Source organism: Micromesistius poutassou, assembly GCF_964030765.1.
Source record: "Micromesistius poutassou genome assembly, contig: SCAFFOLD_1312, whole genome shotgun sequence".
NCBI classification, from domain to species: domain Eukaryota; kingdom Metazoa; phylum Chordata; class Actinopteri; order Gadiformes; family Gadidae; genus Micromesistius; species Micromesistius poutassou.
This window is the reverse complement of record NW_028179550.1, coordinates 1421-15101: the sequence shown is the minus strand read 5'-3', so window position 1 is coordinate 15101 and position 13681 is coordinate 1421. Positions and strand designations below refer to the sequence as shown.

Genomic DNA, 13681 nt, shown 5'->3' with positions numbered 1-13681 from the left:
GTTGTTTCCCTGTTTGATAACTCAAAGTGTCGCTGTTTCAGAAACCGTACCGCAGTGCAAGTCAACATTGGCTCCTAGTGCCGACAGAAAGTGGTACTTATACTGGAACTGACCGTACACAATCTAGACCGTACGGCCACCATAGGCCGTGGTAGGGGAGGGGTGAAGGGGGGGACTCCGGTCGCTATCCCCCCGTATATATGAAGCATCAGTCAACTTCATATATTATATACAAAGTACAATATCCAATATAAATATACATTTAGTTATTAGTATTATATATATATTAATATGTATAGTATAATATCAAGTTTAGTATCCTTTCATAGACTACTAATCTCTTAGAAAGACATTGCACTGTTAAAATGTAATTTTATTTCATTTTGCACAAAATGCAGGTATAGTTCTATCAGCTTCTAAAGTGAAAGCGGTGCGGCTGGAGCCTGGTGCTTTAGCTTCATCACGCCGACCGCTGGGTTGTCTACTGTATGTGAAGGGTTAGGGTTAAGGGTTAGGGTTAAGGGTTAAGGGTTGGGGTTAGGGTTAGGGTTAAGGGTTAGGGTTAGGGTGTGTCTGGGCGTCCCTAGGAGGGAGGTGTTAAGTGGGTGTTTCTATCACTGATTCATCGGTTATCGTATCGCTCAACGGTCATCAGCTGCTCCGGGACACGGCGCAGATGCAGGCGATGTTGATGGACTCGTACTCCAGGGAGTACCTGGCCTCGGGTAAGCAGTCGGGGTTCTTCTTGAGCACCGGGACCCTCAGGGAGATGGGGATGGTCTCCAGGCTGGACGGCCCCTCCACGCCCTGGCAGGAGTGGCTGGTGTGGCAGTAGGCCTCGTGGATGATCCGGGGGATCCGCTCCAGGTCAATGTTCTCCCTGTGTGGAGAGAATCATTAATGACCCGTTAACAACCAATTAACAACCAATTAACAATTCAGGAATGAGGCAGTGTGGTCCTCACACGTAGCTCCACGAGGCGATGCTCCTCTCGTTGATGCGGTGCGGCAGGTTGACGAGCTGGCCGTAGTAGTCGGGCAGGCTGCAGAAGGACTCGTCCATGCACTGGCTGCCCAGAGGCATGGCTAAGCTCTGGTGCAGCACAAACACACACAGCACGAAGAGCTGGGGGGAGACGGAGGGAGGGTCAAACTACCGCAGTCAGGGGTTAAAGGACCTGGGGAGGAAGGGGTTAAACTACCAGGGGAGGAGGGGGTTAAACTACCAGGGGAGGAGGGGGTTAAACTACCAGGAGAGGAGGGGGTTAAACTACCAGGAGAGGAGGGGGTTAAACTACCAGGAGAGGAGGGGGTTAAACTACCAGGGGAGGAGGGGGTTAAACTACCAGGAGGAAGGTGTTAAACTACCAGGAGGAAGGTGTTAAACTACCAGGAGAGGAGGGGGTTAAACTACCAGGGGAGGAGGGGGTTAAACTACCAGGAGGAAGGTGTTAAACTACCAGGAGGAAGGTGTTAAACTACCAGGAGAGGAGGGGGTTAAACTACCAGGGGAGGAGGGGGTTAAACTACCAGGGGAGGAAGGTTCACTATTCTCCAAGTACCCCAGGTTGCCAGATATGAAACAAATTGGCACACAAACACAGTGTGCTTCAGCCAAGGAAACAAGCAAACAAACTCGATTAACTGAGATTCTTCTAGATTGTACCAACCGGTAAAGCCTGGGCCTCTTCTAAAGAGCTCCCTCCAGGAGCCTTGCTAAAACACAGGTCAATCTTGGAGTTTCATTTTACAGATGGAGGGAACTTTTGAATCCTTCAAAAAGGATTTGAAGACAGATGCTGGTTTATAATTTGCAAATAATTGCAAACATATAGATTATCGGATTAACTGTCTTGCAGTGAAGGACTCTTGTTTGCAAATCATTATCAAAATAGAATAATTGTGCTTGTCTAAAAATATACTGTTCCCCACGGCTCGTTCATTCAGTGTCCTGAACCTGGCAACCCGCGTGAGCTTAGTGTAGTGTCTAGTGTCCACCACCATCACCACACCCACCATCACCACACCCACCATCACCACATCCACCATAACCACATCCACCACCACCACCACCATCACCACACCCACCATAACCACATCCACCATCACCACACCCACCATCACCACATCCACCATCACCATCACCACATCCACCATAACCACATCCACCATCACCACACCCACCATCACCACATCCACCATAACCACCACCCTAACCACATCCACCACCACCACCATCACCACACCCACCATAACCACATCCACCATCACCACACCCACCACCACATCCACCCTAACCACATCCACCACCAAAACAACCATAACCACATCCACCATAACCACCATCACCACACCCACCACCAAAACAACCATAACCACATCCACCCTAACCACATCCACCACCACCACACCCACCATAACCACCACCCTAACCACATCCACCACCACCACCACTATCACCACACCCACCACCAAAACAACCATAATCACATCCACCATAACCACACCCACCATAACCACCACCCTAACCACATCCACCACCACCATAACCACGTCCACCATAACCACACCCACCATAACCACATCCACCATCACCACACCCACCATAACCACCACCCTAACCACATCCACCACCATCACCACACCCACCACCAAAACAACCATAACCACATCCACCACCACCACCACCCTAACCACATCCACCACCACCACCACCCTAACCACATCCACCACCACCACCACCCTCACCACATGCACCCCCCTAACCCCGTCCTTGGTGAAGCGTTACCTGGATGTTGTCCATTGGTCTGGGTGCGGGCAGTCCGGTGCTGGTGGTTCCTGGGGCTGGAGGGAGGCGTAGTGGGGTCTCCATGCTGATCTCCACCCTATTTATCTCCTGGTTCCGTGGAGGAGTCCATGTGCTGTGAGCTGACGTCTCTTGACGTCAGCGCTGGGTCTTCTCTGTAGCGCCCCGGCCATGAGTAGAGACTCTTTTTGGAAGGTGGGGGTGGTCATTAGCATCACGCTCATTAGCGTCACAATCAGGCTATCTCCATTAGCATTTAGCCTTGGGAGATGAGTGCTTCATTTGGCAGTGCATCACGGCGTAGCATTTAGCCCTGCTAGCCACGTAGCCTCCAGACTGGAACCCACTTAGCGGCAGCCGGTGCACTGAGGAAACACGAGTCTGGAACCTCTTCAGCAGTGGAGGACATTTGTCCCGCGCTTCCTGGGGAGGGGGGGAGATGGTGAGGGGGTGAGGGAGTGGGGGGGGTGAGATTATGAGGGGGTGAGACATTGAGGGGGTTAGTGAGTGAGATAGTGAGGGGGTGAGATGGTGAGGGGGTGAGTGAGTGAGTGAGGGGGTGAGGAGGTGCACCTTTCGTCCGTCTGCTGGCGTCACCCGTCGTCTCGTCTTCCAGGAAGTTGTTCGAGCCGCAAGGGCCTCAACGGAGCGTGCTCCGTCCACGACTACGTGGGCACCTTCCAGGGCCAGGCGGCGCGCTTCAAGATGACCTCGGTGTGCGGCCACGTGCTGAGCCTGGACTTCATCGGTGAGCCCCCGTCCCCCCCCGTCCCCCGTCCCCCGGTCTCCCTCGGTGTGAGCCACGGTAAACCAAACCAAAGCTGACGCTTTGCACCCCACAGGGAAGTACAACAACTGGGACAAGGTGGACCCCGCTGAGCTGTTCAGCCAGGCGCCCACCGAGAAGAAGGAGGCCAACCCCAAGCTCAACATGGTCAAGTTCCTCCAGGTCAGTCCTGGCAGGGCGGGGCGGTGGTGGTGCTGGTTAGTGTGGTGCTGCTGGTTAGTGTGGTGTGTAGTTCTTAAGGTGTGTGTTGTTCAACAGGTGGAGGCCCGAGGGTGTGACTACGTCGTTCTGTGGTTGGACTGCGACAAGGAAGGAGAGAACATCTGCTTTGAGGCAAGTTTGTTTCGTAGACGCATCCCGACTTAATGACCACACTGAAACGATGCAAAATCAATTACAAATTATGTATACGTATTTAATCAATGTATTTAAATAACTTAAACATTTAGTTAACGAATTAACACATTTTTTACAAAATGAACGTGTGTATTTACATAATGAATACATGTATTAAGACAATAAATACGTGTATTTAACTAATAAATTCCTGTATTAAAATAATGAAAACATGTTTAACAATTAGATGATCTGTTTACACAGTTTATCTGCTCGCATATTTTTCTTTGTTGGATGTGTATTCTTGTATTTCTGTATTTATATTTAATTTCGCTGTTCTCCTGATCGTGACCCCCTCAGCAGAGCAGCTGACCTCTGACCCCTCAGCAGCTGACCTCTGACCCCTCAGCAGCTGACCTCTGACCCCTCCCCCTCGGTCTCCTCCGGTCACTGCAGGTCCTGGACGCCATCGAGCCGGCGATGAACGCGTCCCACGGCCGTCAGCAGACGGTGTTCCGAGCCAAGTTCAGCTCCATCACCGACACGGACATCTGGAAGGCCATGAGCCAGCTGGGGGAGCCCAACCGCAATGAGGCGCTGGCCGTGGACGCCCGCCAGGAGCTGGACCTCCGCATCGGCTGTGCCTTCACCAGGTAGCTCCTCACCGCTAGCCCCAACTACCTGTACCTCACTGGGTGTTAGCTCCTCACCGCTAGCCCCAACTACCTGTACCTCACCGGGTGTTAGCTCCTCACCGCTAGCCCCAACTACCTGTACCTCACCAGGTCTGCTGTTGGCTTCTCTTTTACGGTCTTTTCCTGTCTTCCTGTGTGGTTGAACCGCAGGTTCCAAACCAAGTACTTCCAGGGAAAATATGGAAACCTGGACTCGTCCCTGATCTCCTTCGGGCCCTGCCAGACCCCCACCCTGGGCTTCTGTGTGGAGAGGCACGACAAGATCCAGTCCTTCAAACCCGAGACCTACTGGGTCATCCAAGCCAAGGTAGGACCTCGGGCTACTGGGAGGTCCAGTAGGACCAGTAGGACCTCAGTCTACTGGGAGGTCCAGTAGGACCTCAGTCTAAACCCACTGAGAGGTCCAGTAGGGTCTTTAGAACACCTGTACTTAAGGATGGAAATAACTGAAGTCTGCATTGGATTTCATAGTTGTATCAAAGAGTCCATTTGATTCTGAATTGAAAGGGTGTATTTGATTCTGCAGGTGTTTAGGGTGCGTTTGATTCTGCAGGTGTTTAGGGTGCGTTTGATTCTGCAGGTGTGTTTAGGGTGCGTTTGATTCTGCAGGTGTTTAGGGTGCGTTTGATTCTGCAGGTGTTTAGGGTGCGTTTGATTCTGCAGGTGTTTAGGGTCCGTTTGATTCTGCAGGTGTTTAGGGTGTGTTTGATTCTGCAGGTGTGTTTAGGGTGCGTTTGATTCTGCAGGTGTTCAAAGGGAAGGACGGCCCTCTGACGCTGGACTGGGACCGGGTGCGGGTCTTCGACCGGGACGTGGGCCAGATGTTTGTGAACCTGGCCAAGACCTCCAGGGAGGCCCGGGTGAGAGGACACACAAACACACTTACACTATCTACCTACACACGTGGCCCCTGTAGGTCAGTCTGTTACGTGTGGCCCCTGCAGGTCAGTCTGTTACGTGTGGCCACTGTAGGTCAGTCTGTTACGTGTGACCCCTGTAGGTCAGTCTGTTACGTGTGGCCCCTGTAGGTCAGTCTGTTACGTGTGGCCCCTGCAGGTCAGTCTGTTACGTGTGGCCACTGTAGGTCAGTCTGTTACGTGTGACCCCTGTAGGTCAGTCTGTTACGTGTGGCCCCTGTAGGTCAGTCTGTTACGTGTGGCCCCTGTAGGTCAGTCTGTTACGTGTGGCCCCTGCAGGTCAGTCTGTTACGTGTGGCCCCTGTAGGTCAGTCTGTTACATGTGGCCCCTGTAGGTCAGTCTGTTACGTGTGGCCCCTGCAGGTCAGTCTGTTACGTGTGGCCCCTGTAGGTCAGTCTGTTACGTGTGGCCCCTGTAGGTCAGTCTGTTACGTGTGGCCCCTGTAGGTCAGTCTGTTACATGTGGCCCCTGTAGGTCAGTCTGTTACGTGTGGCCCCTGTAGGTCAGTCTGTTACACGTGGCCCCTGTAGGTCAGTCTGTTACGTGTGGCCCCTGTAGGTCAGCCTGTTACATGTGGCCCCTGTAGGTCAGTCTGTTACATGTGGCCCCTGCAGGTGGAGTCAGTGAGTAAGAAGGAGAAGGCTAAGCAGAGGCCCCTGGCCCTGAACACGGTGGAGATGCTCCGAGTGGCGAGCTCCTCTCTGGGTAAGATGAAGCAGACCACTCAGCCTCCTGGTGACCATAAACAACTGGTCTTAACATGTCTAGTTCCATGTTCAGTTCCATGTCTAGTACCATGTTCAGTTCCATGTCTAGTACCACCTTTAGCGATATGTTTAGTAACATGTTTAGTAGTATGTTAGGTAACATGTTTAGTAACATATTTAGTACCATGCTTTGTAACATGTGGCGACACCAGTGTGATGTCTATGTGTTGCGTGTAATGTGTGGCTAGTGGGCCGTGATGTGTGGGCTGTGATCTGTGATGTGTGGGCTGTGATGCGTGGGCTGTGATGTGTGGGATGTGATCTGTGATGTGTGGGCTGTGATCTGTGATGTGTGGGCTGTGATCTGTGATGTGTGGGCTGTGATCTGTGATGTGCGGGCTGTGATGTGCGGGCTGTGATCCATCATGTTTCAGGCATGGGGCCGCAGCACACCATGCAGATCGCGGAGCGGCTCTACACCCAGGGCTACATCAGCTACCCCCGCACAGAGACCAACCACTACCACGAGAACTTTGACCTCAAGGAAGTCCTGCTCCAGCAGACCAGCAACCCCATGTGGGCCCAGGAGGTCAGGGTCCTCCTCCTCCCTCCTGTTCCCTCCTCCTCCTCCTCCTCCTTCTCCTCCTCCTCCTCCTCCTCCTCCTCCTCCTCCACCCCGGTAGACTCTTTAAGTGCCCTCTCTTGTTCTTCCTGGTCAGGCCAAGGCCCTGCTGGCAGCGGGTCTGAACCGACCCAGGAAGGGTTCTGATGCTGGAGACCACCCCCCCATCACCCCCATGAGGGCCGCGTCAGAGGCAGAGCTGGGTGAGGAGACGGCCACACCTGGGCTAGCTGTCTAGCTCCAGCTCTAGTTCTAGCTCCAGCTCTAGTTCTAGCTCCAGCTCTATCTCCAGCTCTAGTTCTCGTTCTAGCTCGAGTGCCTGACCCTCCCTCCCCCAACAGGAAGTGACGGCTGGCGTCTGTATGAGTACATCACGCGTCACTTCATGGCCACGGTGAGCGAGGACTGTAAATACCTGCAGACCACCATCGAGTTCTCCATCGCCACCGAGGCCTTCTCCTGCAGCGGCAAGACGCTCATCTCACCAGGTCCTCCTCCTCTCGCTCTCTCTCTCTCTCTCTCTCTCTCTCTCTCTGACTCACTCACTCACTCACTCACTCACTCACTCACTCCTCGCAGAACATTTTAGTCTCAGAAGGGTTCCTGGCGGTGATGCCTGGTGTGTGTGTGTGGTCTCCTAGGTTACAGCCGGTGATGCCCTGTGTGTGTGTGTGGTCTCCTAGGTTACACGGCGGTGATGCCCTGGTTGGGGATCCCCCTGGAGGAGGCTCTGCCGACCTGCGAGCGCGGAGACGTCTTCACGGTGGACGAGATCAAGCTGGTGGAGAAGCAGACCTGCCCCCCCGACTACCTGACGGAGGCGGAGCTCATCACCCTGATGGAGAAGCACGGCATCGGTACCAGGGGCCGCACCACGTTTCTGTCAATGAAGTCGACGATGACGTCATCACATACACACACAAAAAACACACAAAACACACGGAGACAGAAGGGCTGTCCAAAAATGTATTTTGCCAAGATCTCTGCGCTGGCAGACAACCAGCTAGTAGTGCAAATTCAGGCCTGTCTACAAAAAAATACAGTAACAGGCCTATTATATAATATAACGAAAATATATATTCCAACATTCAAAATGTCTGATTGCGTGTCAGCAATTACATGGGGAGAAAAACTTACAGAAATACATTTGTTTGGCATAGGCCTTTTAACGGAGCATCCTTCAATAAAAGCTGTGGACCAGGGATCTAAGCCCCTCCCCCTCTGTCCTCAGGTAGGATCTAAGCCCCTCCCCCTCTGTCCTCGGGGAGGATCTAAGCCCCTCCCCCTCTGTCCTCGGGGAGGATCTAAGCCCCTCCCCCTCTGTCCTCAGGGAGGATCTAAGCCCCTCCCCCTCTGTCCTCAGGTACGGACGCCAGCATCCCCGTGCACATCAACAACGTCTGCCAGAGGAACTACGTCACGGTGGAGAACGGCCGCAAGCTCAAACCCACCAACCTGGGCATCGTGCTGGTGCACGGCTACTACAAGACAGGTAGGAAGAACTACAACACAGGTATAAGAACTACAACACAGGTATAAGAACTACAACACAGGTATAAGAACTACAACACAGGTATAAGAACTACAACACAGGTAGGAAGAACTACAAGACAAGTATAAGAACTACAAGACAGGTATAAGAACTACAAGACAGGTATAAGAACTACAACACAGGTATAAGAACTACAACACAGGTACATAGAACTACAAGACAGGTATATGTATGATGTAGTAGTTTACTAGCAGTTAATAGTGAACTAGTCATTAACTAGTAGTTAACTAGAGCAGTTGACTAGTCAACTAGTTAACGTGGTTCATGTTCTGGGCTCCAGACGCAGAGCTGGTGCTGCCCACCATCCGCAGCGCGGTGGAGAAGCAGCTGATGCTCATCGCCATGGGCAAGGCCAACTACCAGCAGGTCCTGCAGCACACGCTGGACATCTTCAAGAGGAAGTTCCACTACTTTGTAGACTCCGTGGGCAGTAAGTTCCAGATCTCACCGCTCCAGGACAGGCCAGGGCCGAGGTGTCAGGAGGGCCTCGGCTTCACGTCAGCATCCTTCCAGTACCTGCTGCTGCGCCTTGGTAACGCGCGCGCGTGTGTGTGTGTGTGTGTGTGTGTGTGTGTGTGTGTGTGTGTGTGTGTGTGTGTGTGTGTGTGTGTGTGTGTGTGTGTGTGTGTGTGTGTGTGTGTGTGTGTGTGTGTGTGTGTGTGTGTGTGTGTGTGTGTGCGTGCGTGCAGGTATGGATGAGCTGATGGAGGTGTCCTTCTCGCCGCTGGCCGACAGTGGGAAGCCGTTGTCTCGCTGTGGGAAGTGCCACCGCTTCATGAAGTACATCCAGGTGAGCCGTCGCGCTGCTCTGTATGGTGCTCTAACTACCATCACGCCTCTGGGGCTCTGCTGTCTGCGCTGGGCCGTCCTCCCAGAGGAGCAGTGGGCTGACGATGGGGGGCGCCTGGCAACCAGCTGCCCTTGGAGAGCCTTGCTCATGGGCAGGGCAGGAGGGTCCTCTGGCATGTTTGTGTTGTCTGGGAAACCGGAGCATCCGGAGGAATCCCACGTTGACACGAGAACATGAGGAGAACATGAGAGGAGAACATGAGTATGCTGTATGGATGTCATAAATATTTGTCGTGTTAAGCCCTTTCGGTGATTCAGGGCTATATCAATATTATACCATTATTATACCATTATTATACCAAATTGAATTGAGAACATGAGAGGAGAACATGAGAACATGAGAGGAGAACATGGGGAGAACTTGCACACATAAAGGCCTCCTGATGGCTCCAGTCTAACCACTGAGTTCACCATCTAACGGCGAGTCTGTCTGTCTGTCTGTCTGTCTGTCTGTGTGTGCCTGCGTGTGTGTGTGTGTGTGTGTGTGTGTGTGTGTGTGTGTGTGTGTGTGTGTGTGTGTGTGTGTGTGTGTGTGTGTGTGTGTGTGTGTGTGTGTGTGTGTGTGTGTGTGTGTGTGTGTGTGTGTGTGTGTGGTCATTAGCTTAGCGAGCGGTCTCTGATGTTCTGACTGGTTCTCTGCGACCTTCGCTGCTCATGAAGAGCTTTTAGCTGCCTGGACGCTCCGGTCTCACTGGGAACAAATGAATGAATCACAAGGTCACTGCTAATAGAGTCTGGGACGCGGCGGGGGGTGGCTGCCATGTTGTGGGACGTAACTTTTAGCATCTATTAGCATACACTCTACGTGACGCAGTCATTTTTTCCTTATATATTTTTTGTTGTGATTTTGAAAGGTTTTGCCCACAGAATGTCAACATTCATATCAGATTCTTCTTTTGCTTATTATGTACATTTGGTATGAATGATAATGTGTCATTCCATTTGAAAATCTCCTTTTACTTCAATTGGAGTGGATTTAAAATACAAGTTAAAAATGTGATTATTCTTCAGTCAACTTCCAATACAACGCAATTAATCGTGATTACAATGTGTAATCGTTTGAGCGCCCGAGTTATCTCTACATGAGTGATGTTGTGTAAGCCTGCTGCACCGTCGCTCTCCAGGCCAAGCCCAGCCGGCTGCACTGCTCCCACTGCGACGAGACCTACAGCGTGCCCCAGAACGGAGTCATCAAGCTGTACAAGGAGCTGCGCTGCCCGCTGGACGACTTCGAGCTGGTCCTCTGGACCTCCGGGCCCCGGGGCAAGAGCTACCCGCTGTGCCCCTACTGCTGCAGCAACCCCCCCTTCAGGGACATGAAGAAAGGTGAGGCTCAGCCGGCTGCATCCACTGTAGTACACTGTATAGGATATACTGTAGTACACTGTAGTACACTGCATAGGATACACTGTAGTACACTGCATAGGATATACTGTAGTACACTGCATAGGATATACTGTAGTACACTGTATAGGATACACTGTAGTACACTGTATAGGGTACACTGTAGTACACTGTAGTAAACTGTATAGGATATACTGTAGTACACTATAGGATACACTGTAGTACACTGTATAGGATACACTGTAGTACACTGTATAGGATATACTGTAGTACACTGTATAGGATACACTGTAGTACACTGTAGTACACTGCATAGGATACACTGTAGTACACTGCATAGGGTACACTGTAGTACACTGTAGTATAATTTACACTGTAGTACACTGCGTTACGTACAGTGTATGAGGTACACTGTAGTATAATGTACACTGTAGTACACTGCGTTACGTACAGTGTATGAGGTACACTGTAGTACACTGTAGTATAGTGTACACTGTAGTATAATGTACATTGTGGTACACTGTATAATGTATACTGTAGGACACTGCGTACAGTGTATGAGGTACACTGTAGTACACTGTAGTATAATGTACACTGTAGTATAATGTACATTGTGGTACACTGTATAATGTACACTGTAGTACGTTACGTACAGTGTATGAGGTACACTGTAGTATAATATACATTGTGCTACACTGCGTTACGTACAGTGTATGAGGTACACTAGTATAATGTACATTGTGGTACACTGTATAATGTATACTGTAGTACGTTACGTACAGTGTATGAGGTGTGTGTGTGTCTCCCCAGGGGTGGGCTGTAACGAGTGCACCCACCCGTCCTGCCAGCACTCCCTGGTGTCTCTGGGCATCGGTCAGTGTGTGGAGTGTGAGGGGGGGGTGCTGGTGCTGGACCCCACCTCCGCCCCCAAGTGGAGGATGGCCTGCAACAGCTGCAACGTGCTGGTGCACTTCTTCGAGCACGCCCACCGGGTGCAGGTAAGACACGCCCCCCGGTGGACACGCCCCCTGGGTACAGGTAGACACGCCCCCCCGGTGAAAACGCCCCCGGGTCAGGTGGACACGCCCCAGGGTTAGGTGGACACGCCCCCCCCGGGTCAGGTGGACACGCCCCCCCAGGGTCAGGTAGACACGCCCCCCGGTGGACACGCCCCCCCCCCCCCCCCAGGGTCAGGTGGACACGCCCCCCCCTGGGTGGGCGTGTGTGTGGTGGACACGCCCCCCCCCCAGGTGGACACGCCCCAGGGTCAGGTGGACACGCCCCCCTGATGTAACTTACACATTAGAACGTTCAGCTCAATAGCGTCTGTAGGCCTAACGAACAGGACAGGTAGGGGCCCAGTAACAAGCATGTAAAGGCCAGTAACAAACTGGTAGAGGCCCAGTAACAAACTGGTAGAGGCCCAGTAACAAACTGGTAGAGGCCAGTAACAAACTGGTAGAGGCCAGTAACAAACTGGTAGAGACCCAGTAACAAACTGGTAGAGGCCAGTAACAAACTGGTAGAGACCCAGTAACAAACTGGTAGAGACCCAGTAACAAACTGGTAGAGGCCCAGTAACAAACTGGTAGAGGCCAGTAACAACTGGTAGAGGCCAGTAACAAACTGATAGAGACCCAGTAACAAACTGGTAGAGGCCAGTAACAAACTGGTAGAGACCCAGTAACAAACTGGTAGAGGCCAGTAACAAACTGGTAGAGACCCAGTAACAAACTGGTAGAGGCCCAAACAGGACAAACAGAACACAAACATACCGGAGAACACACAACGCAGGCAACAGCAACAGCAGCAGAACATAACCCTGTAGTGTACCATAACCCTGTACCATAACCCTGTAGTGTACCATAACCCTGTACCATAACCCTGTAGTGTACCATAACCCTGTACCATAACCCTGTAGTGTACCATAACCCTGTAGTGTACCATAACCCTGTACCATAACCCTGTAGTGTACCATAACCCTGTACCATAACCCTGTAGTGTACCATAACCCTGTAGTGTACCATAACCCTGTACCATAACCCTGTAGTGTACCATAACCCTCTAGTGTACCATAACCCTGTACCATAACCCTGTAGTGTACCATAACCCTGTAGTGTAACCCTGTAGTGTACCATAACCCTGTAGTGTACTGTACTGTAGTGTGCTCCATTCTGACGCGTGTCTTCGCCCCCTGCGCTCCCGGCCGTGGCCACCAGGTGGCGGCGGAGAGCTGCGAGGCGTGCGAGGCGTCGCTGGTGGCGGTGGACTTCAACAAGACGCGCTCCCCGCTGCCGGCGGGGGAGACGCAGCACACCGGCTGCGTGTTCTGCGACCCGCTGTTCCAGGACCTGGTGGAGCTGAAGCACGCCGCCATGCGGCACCCGGCGCACCGCGGGGGGGCGCGGCGGGGCGGCCGGGGGCGGGGCCGCAGCCGCCGCGGCAACCCCAAGAAGCCCAAGGACAAGATGGCGGCGCTGGCGGCGTACTTTGTCTGACGCCGTTGGTCACATGACGTCAGCCATCAGGAGGACTGGCTGTTTGGAACCGGACCTGTCACTCTTTTTGTTCACTCTTTTTGTTCACTCTTTTTGTACACTCTGCGCCTGCGTCTTGATTTACTTTTGAATGCTCGTTAGTTAGTTAGTTAGTTAGTAAACGCTCCTCCTGGGTTAGTGGCTCTGGGGGTCTGATCACCTCCTCATCGTCTGCTCATCACGACATTAAAGTTCTCCATCTCTGATGCTGTCGGCTTTATTATCAACACACACACACACACACACACACACACACACACACACACACACACACACACACACACACACACACACACACACACTCACCAAAAGACCCTCCGTCTCCTAAACAAAACCTACAGTCTAGACACACGTTTAAGGAGCTTTTATCAAAGTGCCGCACGATAGGTACTTTAGTCAGTACACACACACACACACACACATATAGAGACACACATGTTACACACAAACATACATGCTAGAGACACACGTGTATATATATATGTATATATATATATGTATATATATGTATATATTACACACACCAGC

At 52.0% G+C, this 13681-nt stretch overlaps 2 protein-coding genes across 2 annotated transcripts; one reads left to right on the top strand and one right to left on the bottom strand.

Annotated features, from left to right (window-relative positions):
- Positions 1 to 619: 619 nt before the first annotated feature.
- On the bottom strand, positions 620 to 2872 carry LOC311371122 (uncharacterized protein; the record flags this gene model as incomplete). The annotated part of the gene is made up of 3 exons (XM_084489350.1): positions 620 to 880; positions 966 to 1126; positions 2789 to 2872. 3 exons carry the CDS (start codon positions 2870 to 2872, stop codon positions 652 to 654), a joined length of 474 nt encoding a protein of 157 aa, XP_084345476.1. The 3' UTR covers positions 620 to 651.
- A 487-nt stretch (positions 2873 to 3359) lies between these two features.
- On the top strand, positions 3360 to 13350 carry top3b (DNA topoisomerase III beta). The gene is made up of 17 exons (XM_084489349.1): positions 3360 to 3554; positions 3649 to 3755; positions 3852 to 3926; positions 4386 to 4582; positions 4775 to 4931; positions 5371 to 5484; positions 6157 to 6247; positions 6684 to 6838; positions 6969 to 7074; positions 7213 to 7359; positions 7555 to 7728; positions 8235 to 8363; positions 8704 to 8853; positions 9113 to 9213; positions 10397 to 10598; positions 11427 to 11614; positions 12836 to 13350. The coding sequence occupies exons 1-17, from the start codon at positions 3512 to 3514 to the stop codon at positions 13112 to 13114; spliced, it is 2415 nt and encodes an 804-aa protein (XP_084345475.1). The 5' UTR covers positions 3360 to 3511; the 3' UTR covers positions 13115 to 13350.
- The last annotated feature ends 331 nt before the right edge of the window (positions 13351 to 13681 follow it).